This window comes from Pristiophorus japonicus, chromosome 3 (assembly GCF_044704955.1).
Source record: "Pristiophorus japonicus isolate sPriJap1 chromosome 3, sPriJap1.hap1, whole genome shotgun sequence".
In the NCBI taxonomy this organism is placed as follows: Eukaryota; Metazoa; Chordata; class Chondrichthyes; family Pristiophoridae; genus Pristiophorus; species Pristiophorus japonicus.
In genome coordinates, this window is record NC_091979.1 from 3,183,284 (window position 1) to 3,209,308 (window position 26,025).

Here is a 26,025-nt window from a genome sequence, read left to right on the forward strand (position 1 = left end):
CCCTGATAAGTAGTCAACAAGGAGGTCTGGCTGTACTAAATGGTATATACTGCAATGCAAGGAGTATAGAGAATAAGGCAGATGAGCTGAGAGTACAGGGAGAAACTTGGGAATATATTATCGCTAATACAGAAACAAGGCTAAAGAGGGGCAGGTATGGCAGCTCAACATTCCTGGTTACAGGATCTTCAGACGGGATAGAGAGGGGGGTAAAAAGGGAGGGGGGTTGTGGTATTGATTAAAGAAACTATTACAGCTGTGAGGAGGGATAATATGTTCGGAGGATCATCAAACGAGGTCATATGGGTCAAATTGAAAAACAAAAACGAGGCGATCACACTGCTGGGCGTGTACTATAGACCCCCAAACAGTGAGAGGGAGATAGAAGAGCAAATATATTGGCACATTTCTGAGAAGTGCAAAAACTATAGGGCAGTAATAGTAGGGGATTTCAACTATCCTAATATCAACTGGGACAAAATTGCACTGGAGAGGGTACAGAGGAGATTTATGAGGATGTTGCTGGGAGTGGAGAATCTAAACTGTGAGGCCAGATTGAATCGGCTGGGGATGTTTTCATTAGAACAGAGGAGGCTGAGAGGAGATCTCATTGAGGTGTATAAAATTAAGAGGGGCCTAGACAGAGTGGATAGAAAGGGCTTATTTCCCTTAGCAGAGGGGCCAACAACCAGGGGGCAAAACTTTACAGTAACTGGAAGGAGGTTTAGAGGGGATGTGAGGGGAACTTTCTTCACCCAGAGCGTGGTGGGGGTCTGGAATTCACTGCCTGAAAGGGTGGTAGAGGTAGAAACCGTCACCACATTTAAACAGTACTTGGATGTGCACCTGAAGTGCTGTAACCTACAGGGCTACGGACCCAGAGCTGGAAAGTGGGATTAGGCTGGGTAGCTCTTGGTCGGCCGGCGCGGACACGATGGGCCGAATGGCCTCGTTCTGTGCTGTAAACGTCTATGATTCTATAATAAAGGATGGGATAAAGAAATAGAATCACTTTGGGTGGAGCTAAGAAACAACGAGGGTCAGAAAATGCTGGATGGGAGTACTTTATAGGCCCCCTAGCAGTAGTTGTAGTGTAAATCAGGAAATTAGAGCATCTAACAAGTGTAATACGCTATTCATGGGGGACTTTAATCTACTGGGCAAACCAAATTAGCAGTAATAGCGTGGTGCAAGTGTTCATGAACGCGTTCAAGATAGTTTTCTAGATCAGTTTGTCGAGGAACCAACTAGATCAAGGATTGTACAATTAGACAGGGTTAATGAATAACCTTGTGGTAAAGGAGCCTCTGGGGAAGAATAATCATAATATGATAGAAGTTTAGATTGCGTTTGAGAGTGATTTAGCTAAATCCGAAACTAGGATCTTAAATCTGAACAAAGCAAACTATGTAGGTATCAGAGGCGCGTTGGCTAAGGTAGATTGGGAAACTATTAAAAGACATGGTAAAAAAGAAAGAAAGACTTGCATTTATATAGTGCCTTTCACGACCAAAGCACTTTACAGCCAATGAAGTACTTTTGGAGTGTAGTCACTGTTGTAATGTGGGAAACGCGGCAGCCAATTTGCGCACAGCAAGCTCCCACAAACAGCAATGTGATAATGACCAGATAATCTATTTGTGTTATGTTGATTGAGGGATAAATATTGGCCCCAGGACACCAGGAGAACTCCCCTGCTCTTCTTCGAAATAGTGCATGGGATCTTTAACGTCCACTTGAGAGAGCAGGTGGGGCATCGGTTTAACGTCTCATCCAAAAGACGGCACTTCAGACAGTGCGGCACTCCCTCAGTACTGCACTGGGAGTGTCAGCCTGGATTTTTGTGCTCAAGTTCCTGGAGTGGGACTTGACCCCACAACCTTCTGACTCAGAGGAGAGAGTGCTGCCCCCTGAGCCCCGGCTGACAAACCTCTGTAACTAATGACTTTCAGTAACTAATGACCCTCAGTAACTAATGATCAGGTTAGGGGAGGCCGTGACTTTCCTAGTCATTGAACCCCAAAAGAGCCTTATAATGTTACCAAAAATTGCAGGTACAGCAAGCAATTAAGAAAGCAAATGGTATGTTGGCCTTTATTACAAGAGGATTTGAGTATAAGAGTAAAGACGTCTTACTGCAATTATACAGGGCCCTGGTGCGGAGATTCAACATCGCCTCCAGTGCGCCAGTGCAGCCTTCGGCCGCCTGCGGAAAAGAGTGTTTGAAGACCAGGCCCTCAAATCTACCACCAAACTCATGGTCTACAGGGCTGTAGTAATACCCGCCCTCCTGTATGGAGCTGAGGCATGGACGATGTATAGAAGGCACCTCAAGTCGCTGGAGATATATCACCAACGATGTCTTTGCAAGATCCTGCAAATCCCCTGGGAGGACAGACGCACCAACATCAGTGTCCTCGACCAGGCCAACATCCCCAGTATTGAAGCACTGACCACACTCGATCAGCTTCGCTGGGCAGGTCACATTGTCCACATGCCAGACACGAGACTCCCTAAGCAAATGTTTTATGCGGAGCTCCTTCATGGTAAACGAGCCAAAGGTGGACAGCGGAAACGTTACAAGGACCACCCTCAAAGCCTCCCTGGTAAAGTGCGACATCACCACTGACACCTGGGAGACCCTGGCCGCAGACCGCCCGAGGTGGAGAAAGTCTATCCGGGAGGGTGTTGGGCTCTTTGAGTCTCGACGCAAGGAGCATGAAGAGGCCAGGTGCAGGCAGCGAAAGGAGCGCGCGGCAAACCAGCCCCACTGACCCCTTCCCCCGATGAATATCTGTCCCACCTGTAACAGAGTCTGTGGCTCTCTGTACAGCCACCAGAAAACTCATGCTGGGAGTGGAAGCAGGTCCTCCTCGATTCCGAGGGACTGCCTATGATGATGATGAGGGCCATGGTGAGACCACACCTGGAGTATTGTGCACAGTTTGGGTCTCCTTACCTAAGGAAGGATATGCTTGCCTTACAGGGAGTGCAATGAAGGTTCAGTAGACTGATTCCTGGGATGGGGGGATTGTCCAATGAGGAGAGATTCTGTAGACTTTATTCCTAGAATTTAGAAGAATGAGAGGTGACCTCATTGAAATGTTAAAATTCTTATAGAACTTGACAGGGTAGATGCAGGGAGGATGTTTCCCCGGGCTGGGGAGTCTAGAACCAGGGGTCACAGTCTCAGGATAAGGGGTCGGCCATTTAGGACTGAGATGAAGAGGAATTTCTTCACTCAGAGGGTGGTGAATCTTTGGAATTCTCTACTCCAGAGGGCTGTGGAGGCTCAGTCTTTGAGTATATTCAAGACAGAGATCGATAGATTTTTATATACTCAGGGAATTGACGAATATGGGGATAGGGTGGGAAGCTGGAGTTGGCTTGAAGGGCCAAATAGAAACATAGAAACATCAAAAATAGGTGCAGGAGTAGGCCATACGGCCCTTCGAGCCTGCACCACCATTCAATAAGATCATAGCTGATCATTCCCTCAGTATCCCATTCCTGCTTTCTCTCCATACCCCTCGATCCCTTTAGCCGTAAGGGCCATAACTAACTCCCTTTTGAATATATCCCATAAACTGGCATCAACAACTCTCTGCGGTAGGGAATTCCACAGGTTAACAGCTCTCTGAGTGAGGAAGTTTCTCCTCATCTCAGTCCTAAATGGCTTACCCCTTATCCTAAGACTATGTCCTCTGGTTCTGGACTTCCCCATCATCGGGAACATTCTTCCTGCATCTAACCTGTCCAGTCCAGTCAGAATTTTATATGTTTCTATGAGATCCCCTCTCATCCTTCTAAACTCCATGAATAAAGGCCCAGTCGATCCAGTCCCTCCTCAAATGTCAGTCCAGCCATCCCGAGAATCAGTCTGGTGAACCTTCGATGCACTCCCTCAATAGCAAGAACATCCTTCCTCAGATCAGGAGACCAAAACTAGCACAATATTCCAGGTGTGGCCTCACTAAGTCCCTGTACCACTGCAGTAAGACCTCCCTGCTCCGATACTCAAATCCCCTAGCTCTGAAGGCCAACGCACCATTTGCCTTCTTCACCACCTGCTGTACCTGCATGTCAACTTTCAATGACTGATGAACCATGACACCCAGGTCTTGTTACACCTCCCCTTTTCCTAATCTGCCGCCATTCAGATAATATTCTGTCTTCATGTTTTTGCCCCCAAAATGGATAAACTCACATTTATCCACATAATACTGCATCTGCCATGCATTTGCCCACTCACCTAACCTGTCCAAGTCATCCTGCAGCCTCTTAGTGTCCTCCTCACAGCTCACACCGCCACCCAGCTTAGTGTCATCTGCAAACTTGGAGATATTACACTCAATTCCTTCATCCAAATCATTAATATATATTGTAAATAACTGGGGTCCCAGCACTGAGCCCTGCGGCACCCCACTAGTTACTGCCTGCCATTCTGAAAATGACCTGTTTATCCCGACTCTCTGCTTCCTGTCTGCCAACCAGTTCTCTATCCACGTCAGTACATTACCGCCAATACCATGTGCTTTAATTTTGCACACCAATCTCTTGTGTGGGACCTTGTGAAAAGCCTTTTGAAAGTCCAAATACACCACATCCACTGGTTCTCCCTTGTCCACTCTACTAGTTACATCCTCAAAAAATTCTAGAAGATTTGTCAAGCATGATTTCCCTTTCATAAATCCATGCTGACTTGGACCAATCCTATCACTGCTTTCCAAATGTGCTGCTATTTCATCTTTAATAATTGATTCCAAAATTTACCCCACTACTGATGTCAAGCTAACCGGTCTATAATTACCCGTTTTCTCTCTCCCTCCTTTTTAAAAAAGTGGTGTTACATTAGCTACCCTCCAGTCCATAGGAACTGATCCAGAGTCGATAGACTGTTAGATAATGATCACCAATGCATCCACTATTTCTAGGGCCACTTCGTTAAGTACTCTGGGATGCAGACTATCGGGCCCCGGGATTTATCGGCCTTCAATCCCATCAATTTCTTTAATACAATTTCCCGCCTAATAAGAATATCCTTTAGTTCCTCCTTCTCACTAGACCCTCGGACCCCTAGTATTTCCGGAAGGTTATTTGTGTCTTCCTTTGTGAAGACAGAACCAAAGTATTTGTTCAACTGGTCCGCCATTTCTTTGTTCCCCATTATAAATTCACCTGATTCTGACTGCAAGGGACCTACGTTTGTCTTCACTAATCTTTTTCTCTTCACATATCTATATAAACTTTTGCAGTCAGTTTTTATATTCCCAGCAAGCTTCCTCTCATATTCTATTTTCCCCCTCCTAATTAAACCCTTTGTCCTCCTCTGCTGAATTCTAAATTTCTCCCAGTCCTCAGGTTTGCTGCTTTTTCTGGCCAATTTATATGCCTCTTCCTTGGATTTAACACTATCCTTAATTTCCCTTGTTAGCCACGGTTGAGCCACCTTCCCCGTTTTATTTCTACTCCAGACAGGGATGTACAATTGTTGAAGTTCATCCATGTGATATTTAAAGGTTTGCCATTGCCTATCCACCGTCAACCCTTTAAGTATCATTCGCCAGTCTATTCTAGCCAATTCACGCGAATTACTAAGGGACATTGGTTACTGAGGGCCATTAGTTACTGAGGGCCATTGGTTACTGAGGGCCATTGGTTACTGAGGGCCATTAGTTACTGAGGACCACTGGTTACTGAGGGCCATTAGTTACTGAGGGTCATTGGTTACTGAGGGCCATTAGTTGCTGAGGGCCATTGGTTACTGAGGGCCTTTAGTTACTGAGGACCACTGGTTACTGAGGGCCATTAGTTACTGAGGGCCATTGGTTACTGAGGGCCATGAGTTACTGAGGGACATTAGTTACTGAGTGCCATTGGTTACTGAGGGCCATGAGTTACTGAGGGCCATTAGTTACTGAGGGACATTAGTTACTGAGGGCCATTGGTTACTGAGGGTCATGATTTACTGAGGGACATTAGTTACTGAGGGCCATGGGTTACTGAGGGCCATGAGTTACTGAGGGACATGAGTTACTGAGTGCCATTGGTTACTGAGGGCCATGATTTACTGAGGGACATTAGTTACTGAGGGCCATTGGTTACTGAGGGCCATGATTTACTGAGGGACATTAGTTACTGAGGGCCATTGGTTACTGAGGGCCATGAGTTACTGAGGGCCATTAGTTACTGAGGGCCATTAGTTACTGAGGGACATTAGTTACTGAGGGCCATGAGTTACTGAGGGCCATTAGTTACTGAGGGACATAAGTTACTGAGGGACATGAGTTACTGAGGACCATTGGTTACTGAGGGCCATAAGGTACTGAGGGACATTTCCCTTGACTCCACCTTCCAGCTGGAGTCAATGGACAGTGACCCCCGACTGGAAGCCTGGCTGATATACCTCCTCCCTGACCCACGCGCGGCGAGTTCCAGCACCAGCTCACCGCCAACAGCAGATCAATCGGTTGCTGGGGGTATTGCATTCTCATCAGGTGTGATGGGCTGCCCTGACTCTCACTGGGGTACAGTCCCACACACACTGACTATCACTGGGGTACAGTCCCACACACACTGACTCTCACTGGGGTACAGTCCCACACACACTGACTCTCACTGGGGTACAGTCCCACACACACTGACTCTCACTGGGGTACAGTCCCACACACACTGACTATCACTGGGGTACAGTCCCACACACACTGACTCTCACTGGGGTACAGTCCCACACACACTGACTCTCACTGGGGTACAGTCCCACACACACTGACTCTCACTGGGGTACAGTCCCGCACACACTGACTCTCACTGGGGTACAGTCCCACACACACTGACTCTCACTGGGGTACAATCCCCCACACACTGACTCTCACTGGGGTACAGTCCCGCACACACTGACTCTCACTGGGGTACAGTCCCACACACACTGACTCTCACTGGGGTACAATCCCCCACACACTGACTCTCACTGAGGTACAGTCCCACACACACTGACTCTCACTGGGGTACAATCCCCCACACACTGACTCTCACTGGGGTACAGTCCCACACACACTGACTCTCACTGGGGTACAGTCCCACACACACTGACTCTCACTGGGGTACAGGTCCCACAGACACTGACTCTCACTGGGGTACAGTCCCACACACACTGACTCTCACTGGGGTACAGTCCCACACACACTGACTCTCACTGGGGTACAGTCCCGCACACACTGACTCTCACTGGGATACAATCTCCCACACACTGACTCTCACTGGGTACAGTCCCACACACACTGACTCTCACTGGGATACAATCCCCCACACACTGACTCTCACTGGGTACAGTCCCACACACACTGACTCTCACTGGGATACAATCCCCCACACACTGACTCTCACTGGGGTACAGTCCCACACACACTGACTCTCACTGGGGTACAGTCCCACACACACTGACTCTCACTGGGGTACAGTCCCACACACACTGACTCTCACTGGGGTACAGTCCCACACACCCTGACTCTCACTGAGGTACAACCCGCACACACTGACTCTCACTGGGGTACAGTCCCACACACACTGACTCTCACTGGGGTACAGTCCCACACACACTGACTCTCACTGGGATACAGTCCCACACACACTGACTCTCACTGGAGCACAATCCCCCACACACTGACTCTCACTGGGGTACAGTCCCACACACACTGACTCTCACTGGGGTACAGTCCCACACACACTGACTCTCACTGGGGTACAGTCCCACACACACTGACTCTCACTGGGGTACAGTCCCACACACACTGACTCTCACTGGGGTACAGTCCCACACACACTGACACTCACTGGGGTACAATCCCCCACACACTGACTCTCACTGAGGTACAGTCCCACACACACTGACTCTCACTGGGGTACAATCCCCCACACACTGACTCTCACTGGCGTACAATCCCACACACACTGACTCTCACTGGGGTACAGTCCCACACACACTGACTCTCACTGGCGTACAGTCCCACACACACTGACTCTCACTGGGGTACAGTCCCACACACGCTGACTCTCACTGGGGCATAGTCCCACACACACTGATTCTCTGGGTACAGTCCCACACACACTGACTCTCACGGGGATACAGTCCCACACACACTGACTCTCACTTGGGTACAGTCCCACACACACTGCCTCTCACTGGGGTACAGTCCCACACACACTGACTCTCACTAGGGTACACTCCCACACACACTGATTCTCACTGAGATACAGTCCCACACACACTGACTCTCACTGGGGTACAGTCCCACACACACTGACTCTCACTGGGGTACAGTCCCACACACACTGACTCTCACTGGGGTACAGTCCCACACACACTGACTCTCACTGGGGTACAGTCCCAAACACTCTGGCACTCGCTGGGGTACAGTCCCACACACACTGACTCTCACTGGGGTACAGTCCCACACACACTGACTCTCACTGGGGTACAGTCCCAATGGGGTACAGTCGCACACACACTGACTCTCACTGGGGTACGGGTCCCACACACACTGACTCTCACTGGGGTACAATCACCCACACACTTAGTCTTTCTGGGGTACAGTTCCACACACACTAAATCTCACTGGGGTACAGTCCCACACACATTGACTCTCACTGGGGTACAGTCCCACACACACTGACTCTCACTGTGGTACAGTCCCACACACACTGACTCTCACTGGGGTACAGTCCCACACACACTGACTCTCACTGGGGTACAGTCCGACACACACTGACTCTCACTGGGGTACAATCCCCCACACACTGACTCTCACTGAGGTACAGTCCCACACACACTGACTCTCACTGGGATACAATCCCACGCACACTGACTCTCACTGGGGTACAGTCCCACTCACACTGACACTCACTGGGGTACAGTCCCACACACACTGACTCTCACTGGGGTACAGTCCCACACACACTGACTCTCACTGGGGTACAGTCCCACACACTGACTCTCAATGGGGTACAGTCCCACACACACTGACTCTCACTGGGATACAGTCCCACACACTCTGGTACTCGCTGGGGTACAGTCCCACACACACTGACTCTCACTGGGGTACAGTCCCACACACACTGACTCTCACTGGGGTACAGTCCCAATGGGGTACAGTCCCACACACACTGACTCTCACTGGGTTACGGGTCCCACACACACTGACTCTCACTGGGGTACAGTCCCTCACTCACTGACTCTCACTGGGGTACAGTTCCACACACACTAAATCTCACTGGGGTACAGTCCAACACACACTGACACTCACTGGGGTACGGGTCCCACACACACTGACTCTCACTGGGGTACAATCACCCACACACTTAGTCTCACTGGGGTACAGTTCCACACACATTGACTCTCACTGGGGTACAGTCCCACACACACTGACTCTCACTGGGGTACAGTCCCACACACACTGACTCTCACTGGGGTACAGTCCCACACACACTGACTCTCACTGGGGTACAGTCCCACACACACTGACTCTCACTGGGGTACAATCCACCACACACTGACTCTCACTGAGGTACAGTCCCACACACACTGACTCTCACTGGGATACAATCCCACACACACTGACTCTCACTGGGGTACAGTCCCACTCACACTGACTCTCACTGGGGTACAGTCCCACACACACTGACTCTCACTGGGATACAGCCCCACACACACTGACTCTCACTGGGGTACAGTCCCACACACACTAAATCTCACTGGGGTACAGTCCCACACACACAGACTCTCACTGGGATACAGTCCCACACACACTGACTCTCACTGGGGTACAGTCCCAATGGGGTACAGTCCCACACACACTGACTCTCACTGGGGTACAGTCCGACACACACTGACTCTCACTGGGGTACAGTCCCACACACACTGACTCTCACTGGGGTACAGTCCCACACACACTGACTCTCACTGGGGTACAGTCCCACACACACTGACTCTCACTGGGGTACAATCCCCCACACACTGAATCTCACTGAGGTACAGTCCCACACACACTGACTCTCACTGGGGTACAATCACACACACACTGACTCTCACTGGGGTACAGTCCCACACACACTGACTCTCACTGGGGTACAGTCCCACACACACTGACTCTCACTGGGGTACAGTCCCACACACACTGACTCTCACTGGGGTACAGTTCCACACACACTGACTCTCACTGGGGTACAGTCCCACACACACTGACTCTCACTGGGGTATAGTCCCACACACACTGATTCTCACTGGGAACAGTCCCACACACACTGACTCTCACTGGGGTACAGTTCCACACACACTGACTCTCACTGGGGTACAGTCCCACACACACTGACTCTCACTGGGGTACAGTCACACACACACACTGACTCTCACTGGGGTACAGTCCCACACACACTGACTCTCACTGGGGTACAGTCCCACACACACTGACTCTCACTGGGGTACAGTCCCACACACACTGACTCTCACTAGGGTACACTCCCACACACACTAAATCTCACTGGGGTACAGTCCCACACACACTGACTCTCACTGGGGTACAGTCCGACACACACTGACTCTCACTGGGGTACAATCCCCCACACACTGACTCTCACTGAGGTACAGTCCCACACACACTGACTCTCACTGGGATGCAATCCCACACACACTGACTCTCACTGGGGTACAGTCCCACTCACACTGACACTCACTGGGGTACAGTCCCACACACACTGACTCTCACTGGGGTACAGTCCCACACAAACTGATTCTCACTGGGTACAGTCCCACACACACTGACTCTCACTGGGATACAGCCCCACACACACTGACTCTCACTGGGGTACAGTCGCACACACACTAAATCTCACTGGGGTACAGTCCCACACACACAGACTCTCACTGGGATACAGTCCCACACACACTGACTCTCACTGGGGTACGGTTCCCACACACACTGACTCTCACTGGGGTACAGTCCCACACACTGACTCTCAATGGGGTACAGTCCCACACACACTGACTCTCACTGGGGTACAGTCCCACACACTCTGGTACTCGCTGGGGTACAGTCCCACACACACTGACTCTCACTGGGGTACAGTCCCACACACACTGACTCTCACTGGGGTACAGTCCCAATGGGGTACAGTCCCACACACACTGACTCTCACTGGGGTACGGGTCCCACACACACTGACTCTCACTGGGGTACAGTCCCTCACTCACTGACTCTCACTGGGGTACAGTTCCACACACACTAAATCTCACTGGGGTACAGTCCAACACACACTGACACTCACTGGGGTACGGGTCCCACACACACTGACTCTCACTGGGGTACAATCACCCACACACTTTGTCTCACTGGGGTACAGTTCCACACACACTAAATCTCACTGGGGTACAGTCCCACACACATTGACTCTCACTGGGGTACAGTCCCACACACACTGACTCTCACTGGGGTACAGTCCCACACACACTGACTCTCACTGGGGTACAGTCCCACACACACTGACTCTCACTGGGGTACAGTCCCACACACACTGACTCTCACTGGGGTACAATCCCCCACACACTGACTCTCACTGAGGTACAGTCCCACACACACTGACTCTCACTGGGATACAATCCCACACACACTGACTCTCACTGGGGTACAGTCCCACTCACACTGACTCTCACTGGGGTACAGTCCCACACACACTGACTCTCACTGGGATACAGCCCCACACACACTGACTCTCACTGGGGTACAGTCCCACACACACTAAATCTCACTGGGGTACAGTCCCACACACACAGACTCTCACTGGGACACAGTCCCACACACACTGACTCTCACTGGGGTACAGTCCCAATGGGGTACAGTCCCACACACACTGACTCTCACTGGGGTACAGTCCGACACACACTGACTCTCACTGGGGTACAGTCCCACACACACTGACTCTCACTGGGGTACAGTCCCACACACACTGACTCTCACTGGGGTACAGTCCCACACACACTGACTCTCACTGGGGTACAATCCCCCACACACTGAATCTCACTGAGGTACAGTCCCACACACACTGACTCTCACTGGGGTACAATCACACACACACTGACTCTCACTGGGGTACAGTCCCACACACACTGTCTCTCACTGGGGTACAGTCCCACACACACTGACTCTCACTGGGGTACAGTCCCAATGGGGTACAGTCCCACACACACTGACTCTCACTGGGGTACAGTCCGACACACACTGACTCTCACTGGGGTACAGTCCCACACACACTGACTCTCACTGGGGTACAGTCCCACACACACTGACTCTCACTGGGGTACAGTCCCACACACACTGACTCTCACTGGGGTACAATCCCCCACACACTGAATCTCACTGAGGTACAGTCCCACACACACTGACTCTCACTGGGGTACAATCACACACACACTGACTCTCACTGGGGTACAGTCCCACACACACTGACTCTCACTGGGGTACAGTCCCACACACACTGACTCTCACTGGGGTACAATCACCCACACACTTAGTCTCACTGGGGTACAGTTCCACACACACTAAATCTCACTGGGGTACAGTCCCACACACATTGACTCTCACTGGGGTACAGTCCCACACACACTGACTCTCACTGGGGTACAGTCCCACACACACTGACTCTCACTGGGGTACAGTCCCACACACACTGACTCTCACTGGGGTACAGTCCCACACACACTGACTCTCACTGGGGTACAATCCCCCACACACTGACTCTCACTGAGGTACAGTCCCACACACACTGACTCTCACTGGGATACAATCCCACACACACTGACTCTCACTGGGGTACAGTCCCACTCACACTGACTCTCACTGGGGTACAGTCCCACACACACTGACTCTCACTGGGATACAGCCCCACACACACTGACTCTCACTGGGGTACAGTCCCACACACACTAAATCTCACTGGGGTACAGTCCCACACACACAGACTCTCACTGGGATACAGTCCCACACACACTGACTCTCACTGGGGTACAGTCCCAATGGGGTACAGTCCCACACACACTGACTCTCACTGGGGTACAGTCCGACACACACTGACTCTCACTGGGGTACAGTCCCACACACACTGACTCTCACTGGGGTACAGTCCCACACACACTGACTCTCACTGGGGTACAGTCCCACACACACTGACTCTCACTGGGGTACAATCCCCCACACACTGAATCTCACTGAGGTACAGTCCCACACACACTGACTCTCACTGGGGTACAATCACACACACACTGACTCTCACTGGGGTACAGTCCCACACACACTGACTCTCACTGGGGTACAGTCCCACACACACTGACTCTCACTGGGGTACAGTCCCACACACACTGACTCTCACTGGGGTACAGTCCCACACACACTGACTCTCACTGGGGTACAGTCCCACACACACTGACTCTCACTGGGGTACAGTCCCACTCACACTGACTCTCACTGGGGTACAGTCCCACACACACTGACTCTCACTGGGATACAGCCCCACACACACTGACTCTCACTGGGGTACAGTCCCACACACACTAAATCTCACTGGGGTACAGTCCCACACACACAGACTCTCACTGGGATACAGTCCCACACACACTGACTCTCACTGGGGTACAGTCCCAATGGGGTACAGTCCCACACACACTGACTCTCACTGGGGTACAGTCCGACACACACTGACTCTCACTGGGGTACAGTCCCACACACACTGACTCTCACTGGGGTACAGTCCCACACACACTGACTCTCACTGGGGTACAGTCCCACACACACTGACTCTCACTGGGGTACAATCCCCCACACACTGAATCTCACTGAGGTACAGTCCCACACACACTGACTCTCACTGGGGTACAATCACACACACACTGACTCTCACTGGGGTACAGTCCCACACACACTGACTCTCACTGGGGTACAGTCCCACACACACTGACTCTCACTGGGGTACAGTCCCACACACACTGACTCTCACTGGGGTACAGTTCCACACACACTGACTCTCACTGGGGTACAGTCCCACACACACTGACTCTCACTGGGGTATAGTCCCACACACACTGACTCTCACTGGGGTACAGTTCCACACACACTGACTCTCACTGGGGTACAGTCCCACACACACTGACTCTCACTGGGGTACAGTCACACACACACTGACTCTCACTGGGGTACAGTCCCACACACACTGACTCTCACTGGGGTACAGTCCCACACACACTGACTCTCACTGGGGTACAGTCCCACACACACTGACTCTCACTGGGGTACAGTCCCTCACTCACTGACTCTCACTGGGGTACAGTTCCACACACACTAAATCTCACTGGGGTACAGTCCAACACACACTGACACTCACTGGGGTACGGGTCCCACACACACTGACTCTCACTGGGGTACAGTTCCACACACACTGACTCTCACTGGGGTACAGTCCCACACACACTGACTCTCACTGGGGTACAGTCACACACACACTGACTCTCACTGGGGTACAGTCCCACACACACTGACTCTCACTGGGGTACAGTCCCACACACACTGACTCTCACTGGGGTACAGTCCCACACACACTGACTCTCACTGGGGTACAGTCCCTCACTCACTGACTCTCACTGGGGTACAGTTCCACACACACTAAATCTCACTGGGGTACAGTCCAACACACACTGACACTCACTGGGGTACGGGTCCCACATACACTGACTCTCACTGGGGTACAATCACCCACACACTTAGTCTCACTGGGGTACAGTTCCACACACACTAAATCTCACTGGGGTACAGTCCCACACACATTGACTCTCACTGGGGTACAGTCCCACACACACTGACTCTCACTGGGGTACAGTCCCACACACACTGACTCTCACTGGGGTACAGTCCCACACACACTGACTCTCACTGGGGTACAGTCCCACACACACTGACTCTCACTGGGGTACAATCCCCCACACACTGACTCTCACTGAGGTACAGTCCCACACACACTGACTCTCACTGGGATACAATCCCACACACACTGACTCTCACTGGGGTACAGTCCCACTCACACTGACTCTCACTGGGGTACAGTCCCACACACACTGACTCTCACTGGGATACAGCCCCACACACACTGACTCTCACTGGGGTACAGTCCCACACACACTAAATCTCACTGGGGTACAGTCCCACACACACAGACTCTCACTGGGATACAGTCCCACACACACTGACTCTCACTGGGGTACAGTCCCAATGGGCTACAGTCCCACACACACTGACTCTCACTGGGGTACAGTCCGACACACACTGACTCTCACTGGGGTACAGTCCCACACACACTGACTCTCACTGGGGTACAGTCCCACACACACTGACTCTCACTGGGGTACAGTCCCACACACACTGACTCTCACTGGGGTACAATCCCCCACACACTGAATCTCACTGAGGTACAGTCCCACACACACTGACTCTCACTGGGGTACAATCACACACACACTGACTCTCACTGGGGTACAGTCCCACACACACTGACTCTCACTGGGGTACAGTCCCACACACACTGACTCTCACTGGGGTACAGTCCCACACACACTGACTCTCACTGGGGTACAGTCCCACACACACTGACTCTCACTGGGGTACAGTCCCACACACACTGACTCTCACTGGGGTATAGTCCCACACACACTGATTCTCACTGGGAACAGTCCCACACACACTGACTCTCACTGGGGTACAGTTACACACACACTGACTCTCACTGGGGTACAGTCCCACACACACTGACTCTCACTGTGGTACAGTCACACACACACTGACTCTCACTGGGGTACAGTCCCACACACACTGACTCTCACTGGGGTACAGTCCCACACACACTGACTCTCACTGGGGTACAGTCCCACAGACACTGACTCTCACTAGGGTACACTCCCACACACACTGACTCTCACTGGGGTACAGTCCCACACACACTGACTCTCACTGGGGTACAGTCCCACACACACTGACTCTCACTGGGGTACAATCCCCCACACACTGACTCTCACTGAGATACAGTCCCACATACACTGACTCTCACTGGGGTACAATCCCACACACACTGACTCTCACTGGGGTACAGTCCCACACACACTGACTCTCACTGGGGTACAGTCCCACACACACTGACTCTCACTGGGATACAGTCCCACACACACTGACTCTCACTGGGGTACAGTCCCACACACACTGACTCTCACTGGGGTACAGTCCCACACACACTGACTCTCACTGGGGTACAGTCCCACACACACTGACTCTGACTGGGGTACAGTCCCAAACACTCTGGCACTCGCTGGGGTACAGTCCCACACACACTGACTCTCACTGGGGTACAGTCCCACACACACTGACTCTCACTGGGGTACAGTCCCAATGGGTTACAGTCCCACACACACTGACTCTCACTGGGGTACGGGTCCCACACACACTGACTCTCACTGGGGTACAATCACCCACACACTTAGTCTCACTGGGGTACAGTTCCACACACACTAAATCTCACTGGGGTACAGTCCCACACACATTGACTCTCACTGGGGTACAGTCCCACACACACTGACTCTCACTGTGGTACAGTCCCACACACACTGACTCTCACTGGGGTACAGTCCCACACACACTGACTCTCACTGGGGTACAGTCCGACACACACTGACTCTCACTGGGGTACAATCCCCCACACACTGACTCTCACTGAGGTACAGTCCCACACACACTGACTCTCACTGGGATGCAATCCCACACACACTGACTCTCACTGGGGTACAGTCCCACTCACACTGACACTCACTGGGGTACAGTCCCACACACACTGACTCTCACTGGGGTACAGTCCCACACAAACTGATTCTCACTGGGTACAGTCCCACACACACTGACTCTCACTGGGATACAGCCCCACACACACTGACTCTCACTGGGGTACAGTCCCACACACACTAAATCTCACTGGGGTACAGTCCCACACACACAGACTCTCACTGGGATACAGTCCCACACACACTGACTCTCACTGGGGTACAGTCGCACACACGCTGACTCTCACTGGGGTACAGTCCCACACACACTGACACTCACTGGGGTACAGTACCACACACACTGACTCTCACTGGGGTACGGTTCCCACACACACTGACTCTCACTGGGGTACAGTCCCACACACTGACTCTCAATGGGGTACAGTCCCACACACACTGACTCTCACTGGGGTACAGTTCCACACACACTGACTCTCACTGGGGTACAGTCCCACACACACTGACTCTCACTGGGGTACAGTCCCACACACACTGACTCTCACTGCGTCACAGTCCCACACACACTGACTCTCACTGGGGTACAGTCCCACACACACTGACTCTCACTGAGGTACAGTCCCACACACACTGACTCTCACTGGGGTACAGTCCCACACACACTGACTCTCACTGGGGTACAATCCCACACACACTGACTCTCACTGGGATACAGTCCCAGACACACTGACTCTCACTGGGGTACAGTCCCACACACACTGACTCTCACTGGGGTACAGTCCCACACACACTGACTCTCACTGGGGTACAGTCCCACACACACTGACTCTCACTGGGGTACAGTCCCAAACACTCTGGCACTCGCTGGGGTACAGTCCCACACACACTGACTCTCACTGGGGTACAGTCCCTCACTCACTGACTCTCACTGGGGTACAGCCCCACACACACTGACTCTCACTGGGGTACAGTCCCACACACACTGACTCTCACTGGGGTACAGTCCGACACACACTGACTCTCACTGGGGTACAATCCCCCACACACTGACGCTCACTGAGGTACAGTCCCACACACACTGACTCTCACTGGGGTACAGTTCCACACACACTAAATCTCACTGGTGTACAGTCTCACACACATTGACTCTCACTGGGGTACAGTCCCACACACACTGACTCTCACTGGGGTACAGTCCCACACACACTAACTCTCACTGGGGTACAGTCCCACACACACTGACTCTCACTGGGGTACAGTCCGACACACACTGACTCTCACTGGGGTACAATCCCCCACACACTGACTCTCACTGAGGTACAGTCCCACACACACTGACTCTCACTGGGATACAATCCCACACACACTGACTTTCACTGGGGTACAGTCCCACTCACACTGACTCTCACTGGGGTACAGTCCCACACACACTGACTCTCACTGGGGTACAGTCCCACACACACTGATTCTCACTGGGTACAGTCCCACACACACTGACACTCACTGGGGTACAGTCCCACACACACTGTCTCACTGGGGTACGGGTCCCACACACACTGACTCTCACTGGGATACAGCCCCACACACACTGACTCTCACTGGGGTACAGTCCCACACACACTAAATCTCACTGGGGTACAGTCCCACACACACAGACTCTCACTGGGATACAGTCCCACACACACTGACTCTCACTGGGGTACAGTCCCACACACACTGACTCTCACTGGGGTACAGTCCCACACACACTGACACTCACTGGGGTACAGTACCACACACACTGACTCTCACTGGGGTACGGTTCCCACACACACTGACTCTCACTGGGGGACAGTCCCACACACTGACTCTCACTGGGGTACAGTCCCACACACACTGACTCTCACTGGGTTACGGGTCCCACACACACTGACTCTCACTGGGGTACAATCACCCACACACTTAGTCTCACTGGGGTACAGTTCCACACACACTAAATCTCACTGGGGTACAGTCCCACACATACTGACTCTCACTGGGGGACAGTCCCACACACACTGACTCTCACTGGGGTACAGTTCCACCCACACTGACTCTCACTGGGGTACAGTTCCACACACACTAAATCTCACTGGGGTACAGTCCAACACACACTGACTCTCACTGGGGTACGGGTCCCACACACACTGACTCTCACTGGGGTACAATCACCCACACACTTAGTCTCACTGGGGTACAGTTCCACACACACTAAATCTCACTGGGGTACAGTCCCACACACATTGACTCTCACTGGGGTACAGTTCCACACACACTGACTCTCACTGGGGTACAGTCCCAGACGCACTGACTCTCACTGGGGTACAGTCCCACACACACTGACTCTCACTGGGGTACAGTCCCACACACACTGACTCTCACTGGGGTACAGTCCCACACACACTGACTCTCACTGGGGTACAGTCCGACACACACTGACTCTCACTGGGGTACAATCCCCCACACACTGACTCTCACTGAGGTACAGTCCCACACACACTGACTCTCACTGGGGTACAGTTCCACACACACTAAATCTCACTGGGGTACAGTCCCACAGACATTGACTCTCACTGGGGTACAGTCCCACACACACTGACTCTCACTGGGGTACAGTCCCACACACACTGACTCTCACTGGGGTACAGTCCCACACACACTGACTCTCACTGGGGTACAGTCCCACACACACTGACTCTCACTGGGGTACAATCCCCCACACACTGACTCTCACTGAGGTACAGTCCCACACACACTGACTCTCACTATGATACAATCCCACACACACTGACTCTCACTGGGGTACAGTCCCACTCACACTGACTCTCACTGGGGTACAGTCCCACACACACTGACTCTCACTGGGGTACAGTCCCACACATACTGATTCTCACTGGGTACAGTCCCACACACACTGACACTCACTGGGGTACATTCCCACACACACTGACTCACTGGGGTACGGGTCCCACACACACTGACTCTCACTGGGATACAGCCCCACACACACTGACTCTCACTGGGGTACAGTCCCACACACACTAAATTTCACTGGGGTACAGTCCCACACACACTGACACTCACTGGGGTACAGTCCCACACACACTGACTCACTGGGGTACGGGTCCCACACACACTGACTCTCACTGGGGTACAGTCCCACACACACTGACACTCACTGGGGTACAGTACCACACACACTGACTCTCACTGGGGTACGGTTCCCACACACACTGACTCTCACTGGGGTACAGTCCCACACACTGACTCTCAATGGGGTACAGTCCCACACACACTGACTCTCACTGGGGTACAGTTCCACACACACTGACTCTCACTGGGGTACAGTCCCACACACACTGACTCTCACTGGGGTACAGTCCCACACACACTGACTCTCACTGCGTCACAGTCCCACACACACTGACTCTCACTGGGGTACAGTCCCACACACACTGACTCTCACTGAGGTACAGTCCCACACACACTGACTCTCACTGGGGTACAGTCCCACACACACTGACTCTCACTGGGGTACAGTCCCACACACACTGACTCTCACTGGGATACAGTCCCACACACACTGACTCTCACTGGGGTACAGTCCCACACACACTGACTCTCACTGGGGTACAGTCCCACACACACTGACTCTCACTGGGGTACAGTCCCACACACACTGACTCTCACTGGGGTACAGTCCCAAACACTCTGGCACTCGCTGGGGTACAGTCCCACACACACTGACTCTCACTGGGGTACAGTCCCTCACTCACTGACTCTCACTGTGGTACAGTTCCATGCACACTAAATCTCACTGGGGTACAGTCCAACACACACTGACTCTCACTGGGGTACGGGTCCCACACACACTGACTCTCACTGGGGTACAATCACCCACACACTTAGTCTCACTGGGGTACAGTAACACACACACTAAATCTCACTGGGGTGCAGTTCCACACACACTGACTCTCACTGGGGGACAGTCCCACACACACTGACTCTCACTGGGGTACAGTTCCACACACACTGACTCTCACTGGGGTACAGTTCCACACACACTAAATCTCACTGGGGTACAGTCCCACACACACTGACTCTCACTGGGGGACAGTCCCACACGCACTGACTCTCACTGGGGTACAGTACCACACACACTGACTCACACTGGGGTACAGTCCCACACACACTGACTCTCACTGGGGTACAGTCCCACACACACTGACTCTCACTGGGGTACAGTCCGACACACACTGACTCTCACTGGGGTACAATCCCCCACACACTGACGCTCACTGAGGTACAGTCCCACACACACTGACTCTCACTGGGGTACAGTTCCACACACACTAAATCTCACTGGTGTACAGTCTCACACACATTGACTCTCACTGGGGTACAGTCCCACACACACTGACTCTCACTGGGGTACAGTCCCACACACACTAACTCTCACTGGGGTACAGTCCCACACACACTGACTCTCACTGGGGTACAGTCCGACACACACTGACTCTCACTGGGGTACAATCCCCCACACACTGACTCTCACTGAGGTACAGTCCCACACACACTGACTCTCACTGGGATACAATCCCACACACACTGACTCTCACTGGGGTACAGTCCCACTCACACTGACTCTCACTGGGGTACAGTCCCACACACACTGACTCTCACTGGGGTACAGTCCCACACACACTGATTCTCACTGGGTACAGTCCCACACACACTGACACTCACTGGGGTACAGTCCCACACACACTAAATCTCACTGGGGTACAGTCCCACACACACAGACTCTCACTGGGATACAGTCCCACACACACTGACTCTCACTGGGGTACAGTCCCACACACACTGACTCTCACTGGGGTACAGTCCCACACACACTGACACTCACTGGGGTACAGTACCACACACACTGACTCTCACTGGGGTACGGTTCCCACACACACTGACTCTCACTGGGGTACAGTCCCACACACTGACTCTCACTGGGGTACAGTCCCACACACACTGACTCTCACTGGGGTACGGGTCCCACACACACTGACTCTCACTGGGGTACAATCACCCACACACTTAGTCTCACTGGGGTACAGTTCCACACACACTAAATCTCACTGGGGTACAGTCCCACACATACTGACTCTCACTGGGGGACAGTCCCACACACACTGACTCTCACTGGGGTACAGTTCCACACACACTGACTCTCACTGGGGTACAGTTCCACACACACTAAATCTCACTGGGGTACAGTCCCACACACACTGACTCTCACTGGGGGACAGTCCCACACACACTGACTCTCACTGGGGTACAGTTCCACCCACACTGACTCTCACTGGGGTACAGTTCCACACGCACTAAATCTCACTGGGGTAGAGTCCAACACACACTGACTCTCACTGGGGTACGGGTCCCACACACACTGACTCTCACTGGGGTACAATCACCCACACACTTAGTCTCACTGGGGTACAGTTCCACACACACTAAATCTCACTGGGGTACAGTCCCACACACATTGACTCTCACTGGGGTACAGTTCCACACACACTGACTCTCACTGGGGTACAGTCCCAGACGCACTGACTCTCACTGGGGTAGAGTCCCACACACACTGACTCTCACTGGGGTACAGTCCCACACACACTGACTCTCACTGGGGTACAGTCCCACACACACTGACTCTCACTGAGGTACAGTCCCACACACACTGACTCTCACTATGATACAATCCCACACACACTGACACTCACTGGGGTACAGTCCCACTCACACTGACTCTCACTGGGGTACAGTCCCACACACACTGACTCTCACTGGGGTACAGTCCCACACAAACTGATTCTCACTGATTACAGTCCCACACACACTGACACTCACTGGGGTACAGTCCCACACACACTGACTCACTGGGGTACGGGTCCCACACACACTGACTCTCACTGGGATACAGCCCCACACACACTGACTCTCACTGGGGTACAGTCCCACACACACTAAATTTCACTGGGGTACAGTCCCACACACACTGACACTCACTGGGGTACAGTCCCACACACACTGACTCACTGGGGTACGGGTCCCACACACACTGACTCTCACTGGGGTACAGTCCCCCACACACTGACACTCACTGGGGTACAGTACCACACACACTGACTCTCACTGGGGTACGGTTCCCACACACACTGACTCTCACTGGGGGACAGTCCCACACACTGACTCTCACTGGGGTACAGTCCCACACACACCGCCTCTCACTGGGGTACAGTTCCACACACACTGACTCTCACTGGGGTACAGTCCCACACACACTGACTCTCACTGGGGTACAGTCCCACACACACTGACTCTCACTGGGGTACAGTCCCACACACACTGACTCTCACTGGGGTACAGTCCCACACACACTGATTCTCACTGGGGTACAGTCCCACACACACTGACTCTCACTGGGGTACAGTCCCACACACACTGACTCTCACTGGGGTACAGTCCCACACACACTGACTCTCACTGGGATACAGTCCCACACACACTGACTCTCACTGGGGTACAGTCCCACACACACTGACTCTCACTGGGGTACAGTCCCACACACACTGACTCTCACTGGGGTACAGTCCCACACACACTGACTCTCACTGGGGTACAGTCGCAAACACTCTGGCACTCGCTGGGGTACAGTCCCACACACACTGACTCTCACTGGGGTACAGTCCCACACACACTGACTCTCACTGGGGTACAGTCCCAATGGGGTACAGTCCGACACACACTGACTCTCACTGGGGTACGGGTCCCATACACAGTGACTCTCACTGGGGTACAGTCCCTCACTCACTGACTCTCACTGGGGTACAGTTCCACACACACTAAATCTCACTGGGGTACAGTCCAACACACACTGACTCTCACTGGGGTACAGTTCCACACACACTAAATCTCACTGGGGTACAGTCCAAAACACACTGACTCTCACAGGGGTACAGTTCCACACACACTGACTCTCACTGGGGTACAGTCCGACACACACTGACTCTCACTGGGGTACAATCCCCCACACACTGACGCTCACTGAGGTACAGTCCCACACACACTGACTCTCACTGGGGTACAGTTCCACACACACTAAATCTCACTGGTGTACAGTCTCACACACATTGACTCTCACTGGGGTACAGTCCCACACACACTGACTCTCACTGGGGTACAGTCCCACACACACTAACTCTCACTGGGGTACAGTCCCACACACACTGACTCTCACTGGGGTACAGTCCGACACACACTGACTCTCACTGGGGTACAATCCCCCACACACTGACTCTCACTGAGGTACAGTCCCACACACACTGACTCTCACTGGGATACAATCCCACACACACTGACTCTCACTGGGGTACAGTCCCACTCACACTGACTCTCACTGGGGTACAGTCCCACACACACTGACTCTCACTGGGGTACAGTCCCACACACACTGATTCTCACTGGGTACAGTCCCACACACACTGACACTCACTGGGGTACAGTCCCACACACACTAAATCTCACTGGGGTACAGTCCCACACACACAGACTCTCACTGGGATACAGTCCCACACACACTGACTCTCACTGGGGTACAGTCCCACACACACTGACTCTCACTGGGGTACAGTCCCACACACACTGACTCTCACTGGGGTACAGTCCCACACACTGACTCTCACTGGGGTACAGTCCCACACACACTGACTCTCACTGGGGTACGGGTCCCACACACACTGACTCTCACTGGGGTACAATCACCCACACACTTAGTCTCAGTGGGGTACAGTTCCACACACACTAAATCTCACTGGGGTACAGTCCCACACATACTGACTCTCACTGGGGGACAGTCCCACACACACTGACTCTCACTGGGGTACAGTTCCACACACACTGACTCTCACTGGGGTACAGTTCCACACACACTAAATCTCACTGGGGTACAGTCCCACACACACTGACTCTCACTGGGGGACAGTCCCACACACACTGACTCTCACTGGGGTACAGTTCCACCCACACTGACTCTCACTGGGGTACAGTTCCACACACACTAAATCTCACTGGGGTACAGTCCAACACACACTGACTCTCACTGGGGTACGGGTCCCACACACACTGACTCTCACTGGGGTACAATCACCCACACACTTAGTCTCACTGGGGTACAGTTCCACACACACTAAATCTCACTGGGGTACAGTCCCACACACATTGACTCTCACTGGGGTACAGTTCCACACACACTGACTCTCACTGGGGTACAGTCCCAGACGCACTGACTCTCACTGGGGTAGAGTCCCACACACACTGACTCTCACTGGGGTACAGTCCCACACACACTGACTCTCACTGGGGTACAGTCCCACACACACTGACTCTCACTGAGGTACAGTCCCACACACACTGACTCTCACTATGATACAATCCCACACATACTGACTCTCACTGGGGTACAGTCCCACTCACACTGACTCTCACTGGGGTACAGTCCCACACACACTGACTCTCACTGGGGTACAGTCCCACACATCCTGATTCTCACTGATTACAGTCCCACACACACTGACACTCACTGGGGTACAGTCCCACACACACTGACTCACTGGGGTACGGGTCCCACACACACTGACTCTCACTGGGATACAGCCCCACACACACTGACTCTCACTGGGGTACAGTCCCACACACACTAAATTTCACTGGGGTACAGTCCCACACACACTGACACTCACTGGGGTACAGTCCCACACACACTGACTCACTGGGGTACGGGTCCCACACACACTGACTCTCACTGGGGTACAGTCCCACACACACTGACTCTCACTGGGGTACAGTCCCCCACACACTGACACTCACTGGGGTACAGTACCACACACACTGACTCTCACTGGGGTACGGTTCCCACACACACTGACTCTCACTGGGGGACAGTCCCACACACTGACTCTCACTGGGGTACAGTCCCACACACACCGACTCTCACTGGGGTACAGTTCCACACACACTGACTCTCACTGGGGTACAGTCCCACACACACTGACTCTCACTGGGGTACAGTCCCACACACACTGACTCTCACTGGGGTACAGTCC

The 26,025-nt window shown here is 52.7% G+C and overlaps 1 protein-coding gene across 4 annotated transcripts in view; it reads left to right on the plus strand.

Annotated features, from left to right (window-relative positions):
* The window catches only part of LOC139259631 (tensin-1-like), an 875,917-nt gene that overhangs the window by 279,089 nt on the left and 570,803 nt on the right, over window positions 1-26,025 (plus strand). Inside the window, exon 1 of one of the 4 annotated variants that reach the window (XM_070875132.1) lies at window positions 2,704-2,731. The exons of the other annotated variants lie outside the window; for them this stretch is intronic. Coding sequence (XP_070731233.1) covers window positions 2,719-2,731 — 13 coding nt within the window. The 5' untranslated portion in view covers window positions 2,704-2,718. Of the gene's footprint in view, window positions 1-2,703; window positions 2,732-26,025 lie in introns of those variants that run through there. 4 annotated transcript variants of the gene reach the window in all.